The sequence below is a fragment of the Engraulis encrasicolus genome, chromosome 21 (assembly GCF_034702125.1).
Source record: "Engraulis encrasicolus isolate BLACKSEA-1 chromosome 21, IST_EnEncr_1.0, whole genome shotgun sequence".
Classification (NCBI taxonomy): domain Eukaryota; kingdom Metazoa; phylum Chordata; class Actinopteri; order Clupeiformes; family Engraulidae; genus Engraulis; species Engraulis encrasicolus.
In genome coordinates this window covers 26,012,731-26,030,206 of record NC_085877.1, presented here as the reverse complement: position 1 = coordinate 26,030,206, position 17,476 = coordinate 26,012,731, and the positions used below count along the sequence as shown (strand labels likewise).

General features: G+C 41.1%; 1 protein-coding gene across 1 annotated transcript in view; it reads left to right on the top strand.

The window, feature by feature from the left end:
- Positions 1-12,731: 12,731 nt before the first annotated feature.
- The window catches only part of LOC134437321 (putative C-type lectin domain family 20 member A), a 7,715-nt gene continuing 2,970 nt past the window's right edge, over positions 12,732-17,476 (top strand). The window contains exons 1-5 of the mRNA XM_063186812.1: positions 12,732-12,835; positions 15,305-15,458; positions 16,000-16,178; positions 17,008-17,180; positions 17,440-17,476. The exon at positions 17,440-17,476 is cut by the window's right edge and continues 150 nt beyond it. Coding sequence (XP_063042882.1) covers positions 12,793-12,835; positions 15,305-15,458; positions 16,000-16,178; positions 17,008-17,180; positions 17,440-17,476 — 586 coding nt within the window. The 5' untranslated portion in view covers positions 12,732-12,792. The remainder of the gene's footprint in view (positions 12,836-15,304; positions 15,459-15,999; positions 16,179-17,007; positions 17,181-17,439) is intronic.

Here is a 17,476-nt window from a genome sequence, read left to right as displayed (position 1 = left end):
TTGAGGAACACCATGTGTGAGGACTGAATTTGGAGACCGGAAATCACCAATAGAGACAAACTGCTCTCTTCCAGTTAGATAGGACCTGAACCAGGAGAGTGCAGTACCAGTGATGCCCAATAGGGTTTCCAGCCTTGTGAGAAGGACGTTGTGGCAGACTGTGTCAAAAGCAGCTGTTAAATCAAGTAGCAGGAGGATACTGAAATGGCCTGAATCCGCAGCTAACAAAAGGTCGTTTACGACCTTGACTAGTGCAGTTTCAGTGCTATGCTTAGCCCTGAACCCAGACTGCAGTTCCTCCCATAGGCTAAATGATGTCATGTGTTCTTGAAGCTGTAAGGCCACAGTACGCTCTAGCAGCTTGGAGATGAAGGGAAGGTTTGAGATGGGACGGTAGTTTTTAAAATCATCCGCTGCAGCTCCAGTTTTTTTGAGGACAGGCGTGATGGCTGCAATCTTTAGGGAGTTTGGAACTATGTCTGTCAGGAGAGAGGTGTTAATGATGTTAGTAAGGAGGGGACTGAGAACTGGTAGACAGGCCTTGACAAGAGAGGAGGGCATAGGGTCCAGGAGACAGGTGGTAGGCCTGGCTTTCGTGGCAAGATCACAGACAGTTTCAATATTAACGGGAGAGAAGGAGAAAAATATTTGAGGAGGTGTCTGAAGAGAAGGGCTGTCATTTAGAGTGGGGGAGGGGAGAGACTGTAGTTGACTGTAAATGGTGTTGATTTTGTTATTAAAATAGTTCAAGAACTCACAGCAGAGATCAGTTGAAGGGGTAAGTGGGAAGGGTTGGGATGGTTTGAGGCATCGGCGTCGTTAGAGCATTTTTACCGGGGCACGTGCCCTGGTGTGGACCTGCGGTGCCAGCCTATAGCCTAATGGGCACTGATTTTTTTAATTAATTAATTTATTTATATCTTTATTTTTTATTATTTAAATCTGGATCATCTGTTAATATACAGAATACATGTTTGCATTATTTTTTTTCTCTTAAAATACGCCTATAGCCTACTACACTTAAGTTAGAATGTAAGTCTGACACCGACGCAGTAGCCTGATCAGAATGCACTTGCCACCATGGCCACTCGCACTCGGAGCATGTAGCCGGAATTGCCTGCTAATACAGACATGCAGGAGTTTTTCATACTATCTTTAAGAAACACGACAGGCTTACTAGTTCTCCTAGTGAAGACACACTAAAACATTGATTATAATATAACCTAGTTATTTTTGGCACCCTGAAGAAATTGACTATTTGAATTACGTGGTGAGTTACATGGTGCCCCCCCCTCATTGGCCGACCGCTGCAATGAAATGTGACGAATAGGACTAAAGAGTCGTTCTTCTTGATAAGGAGAGATTTGGGCAGCACATCTTTTTGAACCGAACCTTACCTGCAACACAGCGACCATTCACTCCGGCCGGTGTGAAGTGAAGTAGCCTAAACAGTAAGCGTCATTTTTTGTTATCATCTGTAAACTAAGCATATCATGTCAATCAAATGTGTAGAACATGTTTCATCTAATAACGCGAAGGGGCGTCTCTGAAGTGGCGTTAGCCTATGTGGTCAATAAGTAGAACTAGCTAGCTAAGCTGGACCTGTTGATCGGAGAAAGATCACAAATGTCGGCTTCACCAACTATTTGCCATGTTGTGCTGTTTCTCAATTCTGTACGTTCGTGTTTTCAGGGGGTGATGATCCCGTGATGGACTACCCCAACTTGTCTTGTCAGCTTTGCTAGCTATCGGCATTTTGACATCTTGACAAAGTTGCCTGCAACCAATGGCCCCGCTGTTATAGCCCAGGCTATAGCGCACTATAACGGAATACAACACTCGTAGAAAGCAGTTTTGTAGGCTATGCTGTTGCTTTTAAAAATAGCCCAGCGCATGCTTGAATGAGCCGTCGTCCAGGCAAGTTGGAGGCTGGCTGACTTAATGCAGCCCAAGCACACGTTAGTCTCAGAGTTGAAAATTAACGATTCTGAAATGATTCTCATTCTGGTGTTTGCTGCTCGAGTGGTCTTACAGACAAAAGCATGATGACATCCTACAGGTGGTTACTTTTAAGACAGAAACATAATGCCGTGAACATAGCCAACTATTCGATTGAATGCATCTATTACACATAGCCTACGCAATGCCCATGTGTGATACTCTGGCTCCCCCTCTTGACGTGAACATGCACCGGCACACACAGACACGCGCACACGCCATACACACACACACACACCAATTGATCATCCATAGCTTGCATATACAGAATAGAAGAATGTCCAATTTTTATTATCAGTATGGATTACAGTTATACAGTTATGTTCACAAGTGGGCCAATTCAATATACAGATATACAGTTAAGTTAACAGTAGGCCAATTCAATTCAGTTTGGTTCAGGTAGATATTGAATGATGCAGAAAATAAGAATATAACAATGTATTTATGATGCTGTTTAATAATAAATAAGTGCTATAAAATATTTTCTTGTGTGCTTGCATAAATTATCTCTGCCCATTCTTTTAAAAAAATAATTGCCCAAAAAAATGTCTGCTCGCGCGCTTTGCGCACTCGCATTTCTTTTTGGTGCCCTTTTGTGCCCCTGTATAGTGTTGGGTCTGCTGACGCCCCTGCTTTGAGGATATTGTTAACAGTGGAGAAGAGTGCTCTGGGATTGCCCTGGCCTGTACTGATAACTGATAAGTGTAACCAATGCCTAAATATGAGAGGTAAGTTAAATTAAAAAATTAAAGGGACACTGTGTGAGATTTTTAGTTGTTTATTTCCAGAATTCATGCTGCCCATTCACTAATGTTACCTTTCTCATGAATACTTACCACCACCATCAAATTCTAATTATTCATTATGACTGGAAAAATTGCACTTTTCAGACATGAAAAGGGGGATCTTCTCCATGGTCCGCCATTTTGAATTTCCCAAAATAGCAATTTTTAGCTGCAAAAAGGACTGTACTTGGACCATACTAGAAAATATTTGTTTATTACCTAGTAAACATTCATGTAAAGATCAAATTTGGCAATAGGGAGCCTAGTTTCAATGACCAGCATAGTTGCAGTACCTTTTTTGACCATTTCCTGCACAGTGTCCCTTTAAATAAGTGGGGCCAGTCAGGTAGAGCAAACCCTGTACTGTGACCTTGAGCTTAATAGTTTTTGCTCAAAGGTTTTTGATCTGTATTGGCAGAAATAAACAACCTAACTACAGACAGGCATCATGTAAAATCCTATGTACAGTATCTCATGCCAGTGGGATAGCGTAATAACAATTCTCTCTCTCTCTCCCTCTCTCTCGCTCTCTCTCTCTCTTTCGGTCAAACCCCCAACACAGACACACACACACATACGTTGTTTTGTTCAAGTTAAGATCGACAAATAGTTGCAAAGCCGACAGACAAACATTCAATCACATTACATTTTCATGTGTGCCTGTGCTGTCTCGCTCCTCAAGACCAACTAGGCAACATTTCCTTCACAAAGTAGTCAATGCCTTGGAGATTATTTAAAATCGTGGCCACACTTTATTACAGGTAAATGGTGCTCATGAGATACAAAGTGTGGGCATGACTTAAGCCCACGTTCTACGTAAAGGTTCACAGTGCACACTCTGTCTACATGATCTCACGGTGTAATGATAAATCGAGGTCACTCATATAAGAATAGCGGCGGTTGGTGCAAAACATGTTGGTATTCCGACAATAGACATCAACGTCGGGATAGCGCCATGTAACCTTGTAAAGTGAACTCTTGTTTTATTGACCACCTGCATAATTTTTTCTCATCCTGGAGCCTTTAAACGCACCGTAATAGTCAATGTCTAGGTGATTATTTAGTGAATAATAGGCTGACATAGACTCTCCCAAACACTTCTGCCATCTGTGGGCTGTAAACCCCATTTAGATAAACATCTCTACATTAGGTGGACGTTCAGAATAATCGGCTCACGGTATATGAAAGGACAAACAAAGTCCAGTTCAACTTCCATTTATAATGGAATTCATTTCCCACATTGCAACTTTTATTAAGCATTTTGAGGGAACAAAATACTAAATGGAAGTACTTGAAGAAAACATGATTCACATGACATTCCTGCATGAAAATTATCAAACTCAATGTCAACCTAATGTACAGTATGCAAAGTCATGGCAGGATTTCCGTGCAAGTTGTAAGTAAATCGGACTTTTGATGACGCATCTCAGAGGACATGATAACCAAACGCATTTCGATTCATTTTCCAGATGTTCAGTGTATAGTTCAATTCAATTCAGTTTATTATTAGAGACCATGTATAATTAAAACATAAATGTCGCAATTTGATGCATTGCACCAGAGTAAGCCTTAGGTAGGCTATTTCCACCTCTAGTCCCTGACAGAACATAAAACATTAACATCAATAAATTGAAATAATAATAATATTCATATTATTATTATTATTATTATTATTATTATTATTATTATTATTATTATTAATTATTATTAATAATAATAATAATAATAATAATAATAATAATAATAATAACAATAACGATAACGATAACAATAATAATAATAATAATAATAATAATAATAATTATAATAAAAATGAAACCATCAAAAACACATGAGCATACACATAAATACAAACAAATCACTCACACGGCAAGTCCCCTGCAATAAATAAGCAATGTTGTCCTCGGCCATGGCTTAAACCGTACTGTTACAGTAGGCCTACACCGAGGACCTGGGTTTGATTCTGACCTGAGTTCATGTCCACTCCCAATCCTTCCCTCTCCCCCCCCCGGACTGTCGTATCCAATAAAGGCCAATAAAGGCCCCCCAAAATATCTTCTAAAAAAAAAAAAACCCTTGAAACCATGCATCATGAAATCTTACCTGATGACCTGAGATCTGTCCCACCCGCGGTGGCTAAGAAGTGGACACTCAGCTTGTCTTCATCTTCTTTTTTGCATTTACAATCCTTCAGTGCATGTGGCGTCACTCTTTTGCATATTTGTTATGTGCATAATATCTCTTCCATGCAAAGCAATGTTCTTATAATCATGTCATAAAGTAACTAGAGAGTGCTGACCTCCGCCAAGGAAGCTGTTTGATAGAACATTTGACTATGTTACACCCTCATTTTTTCAAGTCTTTCTGCCTTCTTTTTGTGCAGTTAACAATTGGAATGTCACAATGTGCCCCATCCCGTAATGGTGAAGAATCTTTTTTTAAAATCCTTGATCCGGTTCGTGATCCGGATCACCACCAAAATGTAATCACTTGTTCCTTTTGTCATTTCCAGCAGCTCCACAAAATTTCATCATAATCCGTTCATAACTTTTTGAGTTATCCTTTTGACAGACAGACAAACCAACTCAAACGAAAACATAACCTTGGCAGATGCAATTATGTGCCCATCCTGTCCCACACACACACACACACACACACACACACACACACACACACACACACACACACACACACACACACACACACACACACACACACACACACACACACACACACACACACACACACACACACACACATAGTGAGACAGAATCCCTTTTTGATAACTTCTTTTTTGTCCAATATTCAGCCACTTTTTTTTACTGCTCTGGATCTACAAGCCTCTAGTAGGCCTACTACTAGAGTTGCATCAGACATGTCAATTACATCAAGAAAACGCAACAGTGACCCCTTTTGGCCATGAGAGAAGTAAACCAAAACAGCTGATCATTCACTTCTTTGTGCAGAGCCCAAATTAGGTATAAGGTCCAGGGCTGCTGCCGAGCCTAGGACAAAGTCATCTCCCCCAAGCCATAGATGGAATGTAATGGGGACACAATTTTGCTCCTCCTCTCTGCCTGGGCCCGGGACAACTGTCCCCTTTGTCCTCGCCTGTCGGCACCCCTGATTAGGTCGTCTGAGTTCCGTCTACTAGATGTGCTCAAGGTGACATGGGTCAGGCTGCCCAGACGGGTAGATCATCTGAATTGTGCTTACAATTGGCTGGTTTTCTACACAGATGCTACATAACTGGTCAGGGTGCCGCGTGGTATCTACTGGTTGCGAAGCAGTGCCTACCAAGGTAATCAGACATAGCCAGCCAGGGTAAAACCATCAAGCTACCAAATACTGGAACTAGCTTTATGTTGAAATCATAGCTGCCTCAGCAGTGGCTTGCTTTAAATGAAATTGAAAACAATTTTATTTTCATCTGCCTTTGATTAACTTCTAGAGCTGGTATGAGTTTTAATCTTTTCTATCCATATTATTTCTCTTTCTGAAGAAGATTTCTGATTGATTGATTGACTGACTGATATTACAAAGTTATTACCAAAATGATAATGTTCAAGTCTAAAATCTGTTATGAAAAACATTTAGCAATATAGCAATAGCAATGTTGTTATGATGCAATTGGGTGCTTAAGTGCTTTCCGCAAGAGTGGATAGGCCCGTGGATGCCAGGTTCATGCAGTAAGATGCTGCGGGGCACTATGAAATACACCGTGTGTGCTGAAAGAGCTCCAGGGGGTCATAAAGGCTGCAGAGAACATCATTGGCTGCCCTCTTCCATCTTTGGAGGGCCTACACAACACCCGCTGCCTAAAAAAGGCCAAGTGCATTCTGAGAGACACATCCCACCCAGGTCACAGTCTTTTTTAATTGCTGCCATCGGGCAGGAGGTTCAGGTCCATGAAGACAAGGACAGACAGACTGAAAAACAGTTTTTATTTTTAATTTTTATTTATTTTATTTTTTTTTTATTTTTTTTATTTTTACTTCAACAAGGAATGCAAAATTTCGTTGTGCTTGTCACAATGACAAATAAAACGTATTGTATTGTATTGTATTGTATTGTAAATGCACAGCTTCATCAGAAATAGCTACCAATAGGCTGTTATGCTCTCTGTTGATTGCCGTTTGTCTTTTGCTTCTTTAATAACTTTGCGGCGACTCCCCGGAAGAAGAGTTACTGTACCTCATCGAGACCTTTCTGGTTAAACAAAATAGACAAAACAAAAATATTTTTATATTATCCCATCTTGTCTCAGTTGTGATGGCGGGGGAACAAACTGTGGTAACACTTTATTTTAGGGATACATCTATCAGCACTAATGCATACAATGTTCCTGTATAAGTAACTTGTAAGGCATGTACAAAGCAAAATCAAACATTTGTTAGGCATGTATTCACAAATGTCTTGCACAGTGAGGGATTTATTACCCATTTAACCTTAGTAAGGACCTAGTACTAGGCCTTAGCATTTGCTTAGTAGCCTACATGCCTTACAAGGTACTTATGCAGGCATTAACATTGTATGTATTAATGCTAATAGATGTATCCCTAAAATAAAGTGTTACCCAAATTGTTTATCAGGCCTCGTCAGAGGCGGATTTTCCATTATGCAAACCTGGGCAATTGCCTAGGGCCCCGACTAAATCTGGGGTGCATTTCTCAAAAGAGAAATTGTTAGCCTGTTAGCAACTTCGGCAGTTGCCAATGGGAAAATGCATTGACAACAACAAAGTAGTTTATGTAGTAAGCAACTTTGGTTTCGAGAAATGCACTCCTGTCCTCCATGGGGGCCCCAACTGTCACAACAGTTGCAGTAAGCACACAAAAAGTAGACTTTGTCACTTGTGCAAAGTAATCGAAGATAGGCCTATATATTTCTCTAAACACTTAAATAGCACCAAAACACTGAATTTTATGTCAAAATATTGACTTTTTAGGGCCATGTTGATGTTTCGCCTAAGGCCCCAAAGTGGCTAGATCCGCCCCTGTGCCTCGTGTCTAGGTAAACATGGACTTGTTTGCATTGTTTGTGCGTCTTGTTGATTTACATATACCTTTTACAGCCCTGACAGACTGTTTGCAGAAGGCTGCCTGTTGGCAGCAGTTTCAGTACACATTATGAGCCCTATATCAATATACCTGATCAGTTTTGCATTCTTACCATATTCTCTTCGTTTGCATGCCAATGCCAGGGTAAGGTTCCAAGAACAGTTGCAAACCAGGTGCTGATAACCTTGAGGTAGTAGTAAATCATCTAATGCAGCGTTTCTCAAAGTGGGGCTCAAGGGGGGGCGAAGGCATTGCAGGGGGTTATGTGACAACCCCCCCCCCCCCTCGCCAATAAGCCAATACGTTTTAAGCCCTCTCCAACATTAAATTATGAATTGTCATGAATTTGAATAGCATGAACACATATATCTGCATTCGACTGTACTTCTTTGTTTTATCTCACCATTCCTTTGATTCTGCGCAGCGCAGCGATCGCAAAATCGTCTGCGCAAGTACTGGTGTTGCTTGGTGGGGAGGGGGGGCTCGGAAGCATTCAGACCACAGACCTGTGATCTAGACCATCCGAAGGGGGGATGATGGGAAAAGTTTGAGAGCCACTGATCTAGGACAAGCCTGGAGTTCTCATTTCCTTAACTAAGGTAAGGTAAGGTAACTTTAGGCTATTGATACCCGACAACAACACAAAGCAAACACTGACAAAAAGACAAACAAAAGCTCCATGCAGAATACAGGGGTGAATTTGGGTAAATTGGGCCACTTTTTTGCACAAAAGTGAATGGCCCAAAGTGGCCCAATTTAGCTGAATTCACCATAATAAAATAAATAAATAAATAAATAGAAGATGGAGGACGGCTGCTCCTAGAGTTAGGAAAGCATATACTGTACTATTCAGGGCCTTAAAGGGGCATGCCACTATTTTGGGTCTTAATACAGTTAAAATCGTTGGCCAGGGTTTATAAAGGTGGTAAAGTGTCTTATTTTTCATGCAAGCCGTTGTCTTGCTTTAAGATAAGTTAAAAGAGGGAGCATGTCGCTAAGCTAGTGAAAGTCAATGGATCCGTGTAGCATGCTACAATGCTACACGGATCCATTGACTTTCACTAGCTTAGCGACATATTCCCTCTTTTACCTTGTCTTAAAGCAAGACAACGCTTAACATGAAAAATAAGACACATTACCACCTTTATAAACCCCAGCCAACGATTTTAACTGTATTAAGCCCCAAAATAGTGGCATACCCCTTTAACAGCTGAGGGGACAAAACTACATCTAAGTAAATGACCTCTGTGGTATTAGCAGCAGGTTTACCACTTCCTGTAAGTTAACTTACAGTATTTCTCAATTGGTTTTGTACATTTCTCAAATCTCTCTCGCAATTTGCAAAACATAATACCGTATTAGCCCGAATATAAGACGATCCTGATTATAAGACGACCCCCCATTTTCAGGCTCATGTTTTGGGGAAAAACGCTTTTTGAAGACTTAATTTTGTTTCACATTTGAAACTTTTCTCAAAATGCAGTTTTTAATTTGTTGGAAAATCCGAGGCTTTTTACAAAGAACAAATTTCGCAATATAATTTTCATGGAATTTCCATGGTACAAGACCACAGATGGCTACTCATATCCTTTTCCTTTCTTTACTCACTTCACCTGTCAAGCGCCAATAGGCACCGTAACAGGCTACAGCCGTCTGGGCCCGCCTGTTTAAAGTGCGACGCAACATAGCCTACATTCAGAGTCTGCCCCAGCCAGGCAGGCAACCAGTCCAGTAGAGATAGGCAATCTATTGTGCAATGCACAGATTTTGCGAAATGCTTCGTTGACAGCAATATCTAACCAGCAGCCGTCTCGCCAAATCGCCGTTCATTTTGTGCATCCAAAGTTTTCCGTTGGACTGTAGAAACCGAACGTGACCAAAGGCAGATTGACGCATTGCACTTGAAACCCATGCGCTGCCTATCAGGACCACGTTGACATTAAAAGTCCGATTGATATTCATTTCGTACCAAGGGTAAGACTCCTAGTGATTTTATATGAACAAGACAATCTCTTGCCCTAACCATTATTCTGTGTTGTTGCATCGTTGCGAGGCATATCGTCGCTTTGTCGCGCACACACAGATGACCATTGATTGGCTTATGACAGCATCCAAAACTTAGCCTACAGGTTGTTCGTCAAATCACCCTTCATTTCTTTAGTTCTAGTGGCGTTATCGGCTGACCAGAGAGAACGACCAAAGCTTTCCTGATGAGACTGTAAAACCAAACACAAATAAAAGCAGAGCAACAAGCCGCGATTGACTTGTGTTTTTCCCCTTGCACTGTCGTCCGCATCGCGTTGACATTGACAGTTGATAGACGTGCGGTGCAACTGTCATAACGAAACAAGCATCTGCAAATTTGATATGGACAAAACAATCTCTTAACCCATCCATTATTGAGTTTTGTGGCATTGTTGTGAAGCATAGGCTAATGGCCGAGGTTTAAGGTTAAGTTAAAACAAAACAAAAAAATTTTTTTTTTTTTTTTAGCCTTCTTTTTTCTCTAGCGCGCGGAAATAAGACGACCCCCCTTTTTAGAGTACTATTTTTAGAACAAAAACCACGTCTTATATTCGGGCCAATACGGTATTCATTCTCAAAACAGCTTTAACAAATGGCAAAACACGGTGGATAACCTGCAAAACCAAGTGTCTTGCTCAAAACCCTTATTTGTCTTTCAAAACCAAGTTATTTGTGTCAATGAATGCATCAGCGCCAGCAGAATGGTTAGTCATTGTGTCATAGTTTATGGACAAGCTAGTCAAATCAATTTCTCATGTTGTCAATTGAATAGTACACTCTTGAGGATCTTTTCTGAAGCGAAATTTTGTTTAGATTGGATGGGAAATCGGATCGGTTTTATATTACATCTATCAGATAAGATTGAGATAGTTTCATGCATTCAGTGACAAAGCTTTTTGAGTGATATGACAAAAGCAATTGATAATGTACGAAATCACTGAGAATTGTACACAGCCATGGCATGGCGGACGAGAGCATTTGCTATATACCGAAAACAATGAGAAACTGATTTGACCATGTGCACAGGTAACACCAGGAAGTCACAATTGAACAAAGAGACTTTTGACAATCATTATTCTGTTGTGATAAAATGTACAAAACCAATTGAGAAAAACTGTAACCAGGTTCATCACTTAACCATAGAGCTCAAATACCCCTCAGGAGTGTCCATCCGGCCCGCAGAATGTTAAGAAAAATCTGCCCAATATTTGTAGTCTCAGAGGACATAGAACACCAAAGAAATGTGTGGTGTCCACACGGTTGCCTGCACAGACATTTTGGCGGGCAGGTGCTGAAGCGGAGTTGGGAGGCTCTCTTATTAGGCTAGAGGCTAAATATTATATTGGGGCATAATGGTCACATGCTTTGTATCGTGAAGCATTTGTAGATTATCTTGTCAACATGGACCACACAGTACTTTGTGCCAAAAAAGTTTTCAAAACAGAACTTTCAAAAAGGGCTTTTTTTTGTCCTAAAGGTCAAAGGGGCAGGTGCTTTAGCACCACCCCGTCCCTATCTGTGCACACCTAAATCAACATATCTAGTACGTGTATGGTATCTTACCATAGTGCCGATGGGCCAACTGGTGATCCCGTATAGTCTTTGCAGAGGACATTCAACTAAATACTAACAACGCTGCTGTGACATTATTGAGGCCCTTAAGTAACAGATTAAGACTTGGTCATCATAGCTTTGGTGACAGAAAGGTTACGACACAGCCTCTGTGCAAAGGGGTTGATGGGAACAAATCTCTCTCTCTCTCTCTCTCTCTCTCTCTCTCTCTCTCTCTCTCTCTCTCTCTCTCTCTCTCTCTCTCTCTCTCCCCTCACTATCACAAACAGACTTACTAATGTTCTACTTCCATTTATAGTACAAAAGGCGTGCGAGAGAGAACAGTTAATACCATATGCAAAACCCCTTTCAACAAACATGCTCATGCTCACAGGAAGAGAGGGTAAGTCATAGAAAACTATGTAAATGACTACATGACGTACAATTATCAATATACTTTCCAGTATCAAAGATATTATTTTGCACCTAGTTCCATTCAAAGCCGTGCTTCTGTGGTAGAAATAGATACTTATTCATGTAGCTGATACTTGTATGTTGATGAATGTGATACTTGTATGCTGATACTTGTACCTGTATGTTGAAAAGGGAAACAACAATTAGGTGATATCAATCTAACATTTTCAGAGTTAATTCTGCTCAATATTGTGTAAACTAAAAATTACACTGGTCACCTGCATGATTAACTGACTTTTGACTCTGTTATTGTTGTTATTGTTGTTGTTATTGTTTGAGTCCACTGTAATGTCAGTAGTTTATTCAGAAAATTGTATTTTGTAGGCCTACTGTGTGTTTTTGTTCCATGTCCATTATAGGGCATTCACGTAAAAAAGGCAGGCCTATATTCGGGATGCAAAGTAGCTAACACCATGAATAGGCCCTGCATTATTATTTTCCTACCTATCTGTGTTTAGAAAAAACCTGCTTGTTTAATTGATCTATGTATACTGTAGGCAAGAGAGAGAGAGAGAGAGAGAGAGAGAGAGAGAGAGAGAGAGAGAGAGAGAGAGAGACAGACAGACAGACAGACAGACAGACAGACAGACAGACAGACAGACAGACAGACAGACAGACAGTCAGACAGACAGACAGACAGACAGAGATAGAGAAGGATGGGATGGGATGGGATGGAGGGGGTGGGTACACTATGTTGATGATACAAGGCAAATGATGCAGTCTGTTCCGCACAGTCTTCTGTGGTAGACAAGCAAGAGGCATCTCGGCTGAGTTCCGAATCTGTTCTTTAATTACGGAGCTCATTTTGATTCCAGAACTCATCACGATTCCTTTCTTAATTCCATGTGGGATAAAATAGCAGAGCTCTGCTGCACTCCTCTACGACGACATCTGTAGCCATGGATTGGGCTCATGTCCTGCCATTCGCCTTGGTCTGCTGCTGTGAGTATATCTACTGCATTCGACAAGCTGTCACTTTTATCTAATGCGTCTTGCAGCCACTTAGATACAGGATATTATTTGTTACAGTCTCTGTCAAGAGAAGGGAGCAGGGCAACTGGAGGCCCAGCGGGCACATGCGGCCCGCCTCCTCACTGAGTGCGGCCCATAGATAAACCATGCTTATAATTATTAATGAACAGACTTTTTAAAAAACAATACTGAGTCAATCTGTTGAAATTACACTGTTGGCTGACAGAGGAGAATCCTATTCCTTCCAAACTTTTTCAGCAGTCACTGAGCAACCAACTGCACTACGAATCTGCAGTCAGGTCCGTGGTCATCTCCGATGGTCCTCCGATGGTCACGATGTAAAAAATGTGGCCCTCGTCATCATGAAAGTTGCCCACCCCTGGTCTAGAGCAATGTCAGGTTAGGCCGCCTGCACAAGGGTACTTCAGGCTTGGATGAAATAAGTTTTGAACCTGTTTTCTTTACCAAACCTCTTGTTTCTTTCTGAGAAGAAATCTATAATCATGACAACCATTAACATTATTAACCTTAACTTATTTGTCAATGTTTACTTTGGTAATGCACTTTTGGGTGTCTTTTTATGTGCAGTAGGTCAACATTTGAATTTTGCAATAGCCTATAGTCTATTTTAATGAGTGTGTGTGTCAACATTAAATTTCACCTACAGTGTAATGAACAGACAATAAGAGTACAGCAAAACACAAAAAACAGACAGGACACAACATAATAGATTGGAAATCCTTTATTTTCACTGCGCACATATACAGTGCATATAAACGAGGAGATTGAAAGAACATTTGACATTACTATCCAGAAATGTCTAAATAAAAAAAGTGTTAACATACTACTTTTTTTTCTTACTTACTTTTCTTACTTATTTCTAATTATATGAAACTATACATAGTGTGGCCATTATACTGCACACAGTAATACATTTGTCAGCGAATTCCTTGGAATACTTCTTCTGTGGAAAGTCACTTTCCCTGACTTTGCATGCCATTTACATATAACATTTTATAATGTGTACTGCACTGTAGGCCTACAATGTTTATTATGTGCAGTATTGAAGAGTTGAGGAAGTCTCGATGAGAAATTTCTCTTTTCACTGTAGTTTAGGTTAGGTTAGAGAAGGAGGGTTCGTTTTCTGAGGCTTGTTCATGCAGCAGCCCACGTCATCCGAACACATGGTTCATGCAAGGACGAAAGGGACGAAAACCTCTTCTAAAAATCTGCAAAAATATACATTTCGGGTCCGTGGGAAAATTCCTTTGGATTGGAGCGTTTGGAGCGTTTGGAGGTTGGGGTGCGCACATCCACAAAGCAGTTATCCGTGTGCCAGACAAAAGTGGCAGACAGTGTGATGAAGTGGTCCGCACACTGGGCATGAGCTCCAAAAATATAAACTGTATTTCATTTTTATAAATGGCAACGTTTCGATTCCAACGGGAGCGTGTCTATGTTCCCACAGCCCATTGGTCCCACAGCTCATTGGTCCCACATCACTAAGACTTTTAACAGCAATTTTTAGGCCCATTGGTCCCACAGCTTATACCTACTGGCCCATTTCTTAGAATTTATTCAAATTTAGGCCCTATGTCCCATGGCAGGGAGAAAGGCATGTTCTCTCAGAAATGTGGGAATATGGAGTTGTGGAAAATGGGGCCTATATTTGAATAATTTCTTTAAAATGTGGGAACATGGAGCAGCAAGAATAATCTGTGGGACTAATGGGCTGTGGGACCAACGGGCTGTGGGACCAATGGGCTGTGGGAACATAGAGCTGACCACGATCCGACAGTGGGATCTTCCTCCCTTAGTAGGCCATACATGGGTTGAGTCATATAATATGGTATGCTGTTTACCCCCATAGTAGGCTATAGAGCAGTGATTCTCAAAGTGTGGTCCGGGGACCACTAGTGGTCCGCGACAGAGCTCAGGTGGTCCGCAAGGGGATTTCTACTTTTCCAAGACAAGCAAAGCTAAACTGTAGCTGAAGTCATATTTATAACACAATAAGACAGGCTTGTAATGTGAATAGAATGTAAGTGATCTGCATCGAAATGACCAGTGTCAAATAAGCACCCGTCAACTGTCAATTCAGTTGAGAGGTGGTCCCTGAACATTTTTGGGCGGACAAAGTGGTCCTCAGTCTAAAAAAGTTTGAGAAACACTGCTATAGAGTAATAGTAGATTACTCCATATTGGCCCTGCCGTGGCCAACCGGTAGGGTACTCATCTGCCATGTGGCCAACCCAGGTTTGATTCCCGGCCCGGGTCCTTTGTCGACCCCTCCCTATCTCTCTCCCCATTCACTTCCTGTCTTCCTCTCAAACTGTCCTATCATCAATAAAGTCGTAAAAGACAAAAAAATACTCCATGTAACTGTATGCAATTCATATGCCCTCACTGACCCATTGTTTATCATTCCTTGTCATTCAGCTTTGGCCTTCGCCTCCCGTCAGTTCCACTACGTGCCTGAGGAGAAGACGTGGTCTGAGGCCCAGACTTACTGCCGTGAGATGTACACCGACCTGGCCACCATCTCTGACAGTGATGACGCGAAGGGCCTGAACGAAGCCCGTCCTTCTACCCAGTAAAAATACCATTCTTGATATAAAATAGTTTAAACACCGTTTGAGTTAACATTTGGTCCCACTAAAAAAACGTGTTCAGTTTACTCATCAGTCATTGAAACATTCATCAGAGTTAATTCAACTCATTTTGTAAATATTTATAACTGTAGAGTTGTAATTACACTGGCCACCCACCAGGGGCCGGTCTAGACCAAAATTACCATGGGGTCCGAGGAAGGGCAATTATTTTTTCAGGGGGGGCACATAAATTCGCAAAAGAGATCAAATTTGAATGCTATGAATATGTAATAAACAAAAAGGTATATCATATTACGGTCAAAGACCGTTCAGCACAGGGGCCACAACAGGGGCCAGGAGGAAATCTACAGGGGCCCTTGCCCACCCTGGCCTCTGTCCAGAACCGCCCATGCCACCCACAGAATTTAACCTAGACCTTTGACTCCTCTGTAGGAGTAATACAGTACATTATGAATACTCTATCTGGATTTTTTAATAAGCTTACTATGAAACACTTACACCACATTTTGTTTTGTCGTATAGCACCAACGTCAACAGCAGCTACTGGATTGGCCTCTACAACGACGTCCAGAGTGGTTACGGTAACTACTCGTCGGACTGGAAACGCGATTACGATGACTGCTACCTTTGTGTGGTTGTGTACAACTCTACGTGGTGGGGCGTGCCTTGCAACAGCACATACCAGTTCTTCTGTCGCGTTGGTAAGTAGCATACTGACAGATGGGTCAAATGTAAAAGGGGAAGTCAATTCATGATGTAAGTATAAGTACGAGATCAGTACATGAATGAATGAATGAATGAATGAATGAATGAATGAATGAATGAATGAATGAATGAATGAATGAATGAATGAATGAATGAATGAATGAATGAATGAATGAATGAATGAATGAATTTATTTAGTCTATTAGATGTGGAAAACATTGTACAGCAACAATAACCATACATTGAAAGGGATAAATGGACAGGGATATACACAAAACAATCCGAAGACTTATTTCCATTGTGGTCTCTTTTATGGCAGCATAATAGTACTGCTACAACAGTTATTCCTTGGTGCCCAATAAGTAACTAATGAGGGACTTTACCTTTCCTTCACTTCTACCTCTGCATACCTGTACACCTCTGCAAACTACCCTAATGTCAAATACACTAACACACAGAGAGGGGTGTTGTGGTGGTGAGGAATACAGCAGACAGGAAGAGGCATACAGTATGTCAAAATAATATATCGAAAGATATTATTTTAACAATAATATTAGTTATAACATATTCACATAACATAGTAAGATAATACTATCAATCTTCATCTCTTACAGTATAGTACAGGTATATGAAGTATTAAAAACGTGTTATCTAAAGCAGTAAAGACGCTTGGTGTCTAGCAATCGGACAACACACAGTTATAACATACTGTAATATCTGTGTAACATGCAGCATTAGTTGATTTAGGCCTACATAATTTAGTCAAGTTAAAGTAAGCTTTTAGGGGGCCTTTGATAGTAAACTTCGCCTTTGGTGTTTTGGCAGACACTTCGAGCTCGTCCCAAGAATTTGTGTGGATCGAGGAGCCAAAGTCCTGGATGGACGCCCAGAGCTACTGCCAGGAGACCCACGTCCGCCCGCCCAGCGGGGTTGGCCTAGGAGAGACAGGCGTACTGGGGGAGATGGCCGCAGACATCGCTGTGTGGATGGACGTCCAGGCAAGCAGCACGTCTCTTATCTTTTAGTTGTACAGTAGCTGCAGTATAGATGCAGATACAGAATATATTAATAGTTTTTCCACCATTTTTTACTTTTGCATTTTATTATTGGTAAACAAATTTTCTCAGTCACTAACTCTTTTGCGATCAATTTGGCCATCCCAGAGCCTCTGTACAAATAAAAGAAGAAGTTAAATCGACTTACTAAGTGTTGAATGAACCCTGCACTTTTTATTTTATGTCTATGTGCAACGTACAGGGCCAAGGCTGGCTGTGGTCGGACAATAGCACTTCCT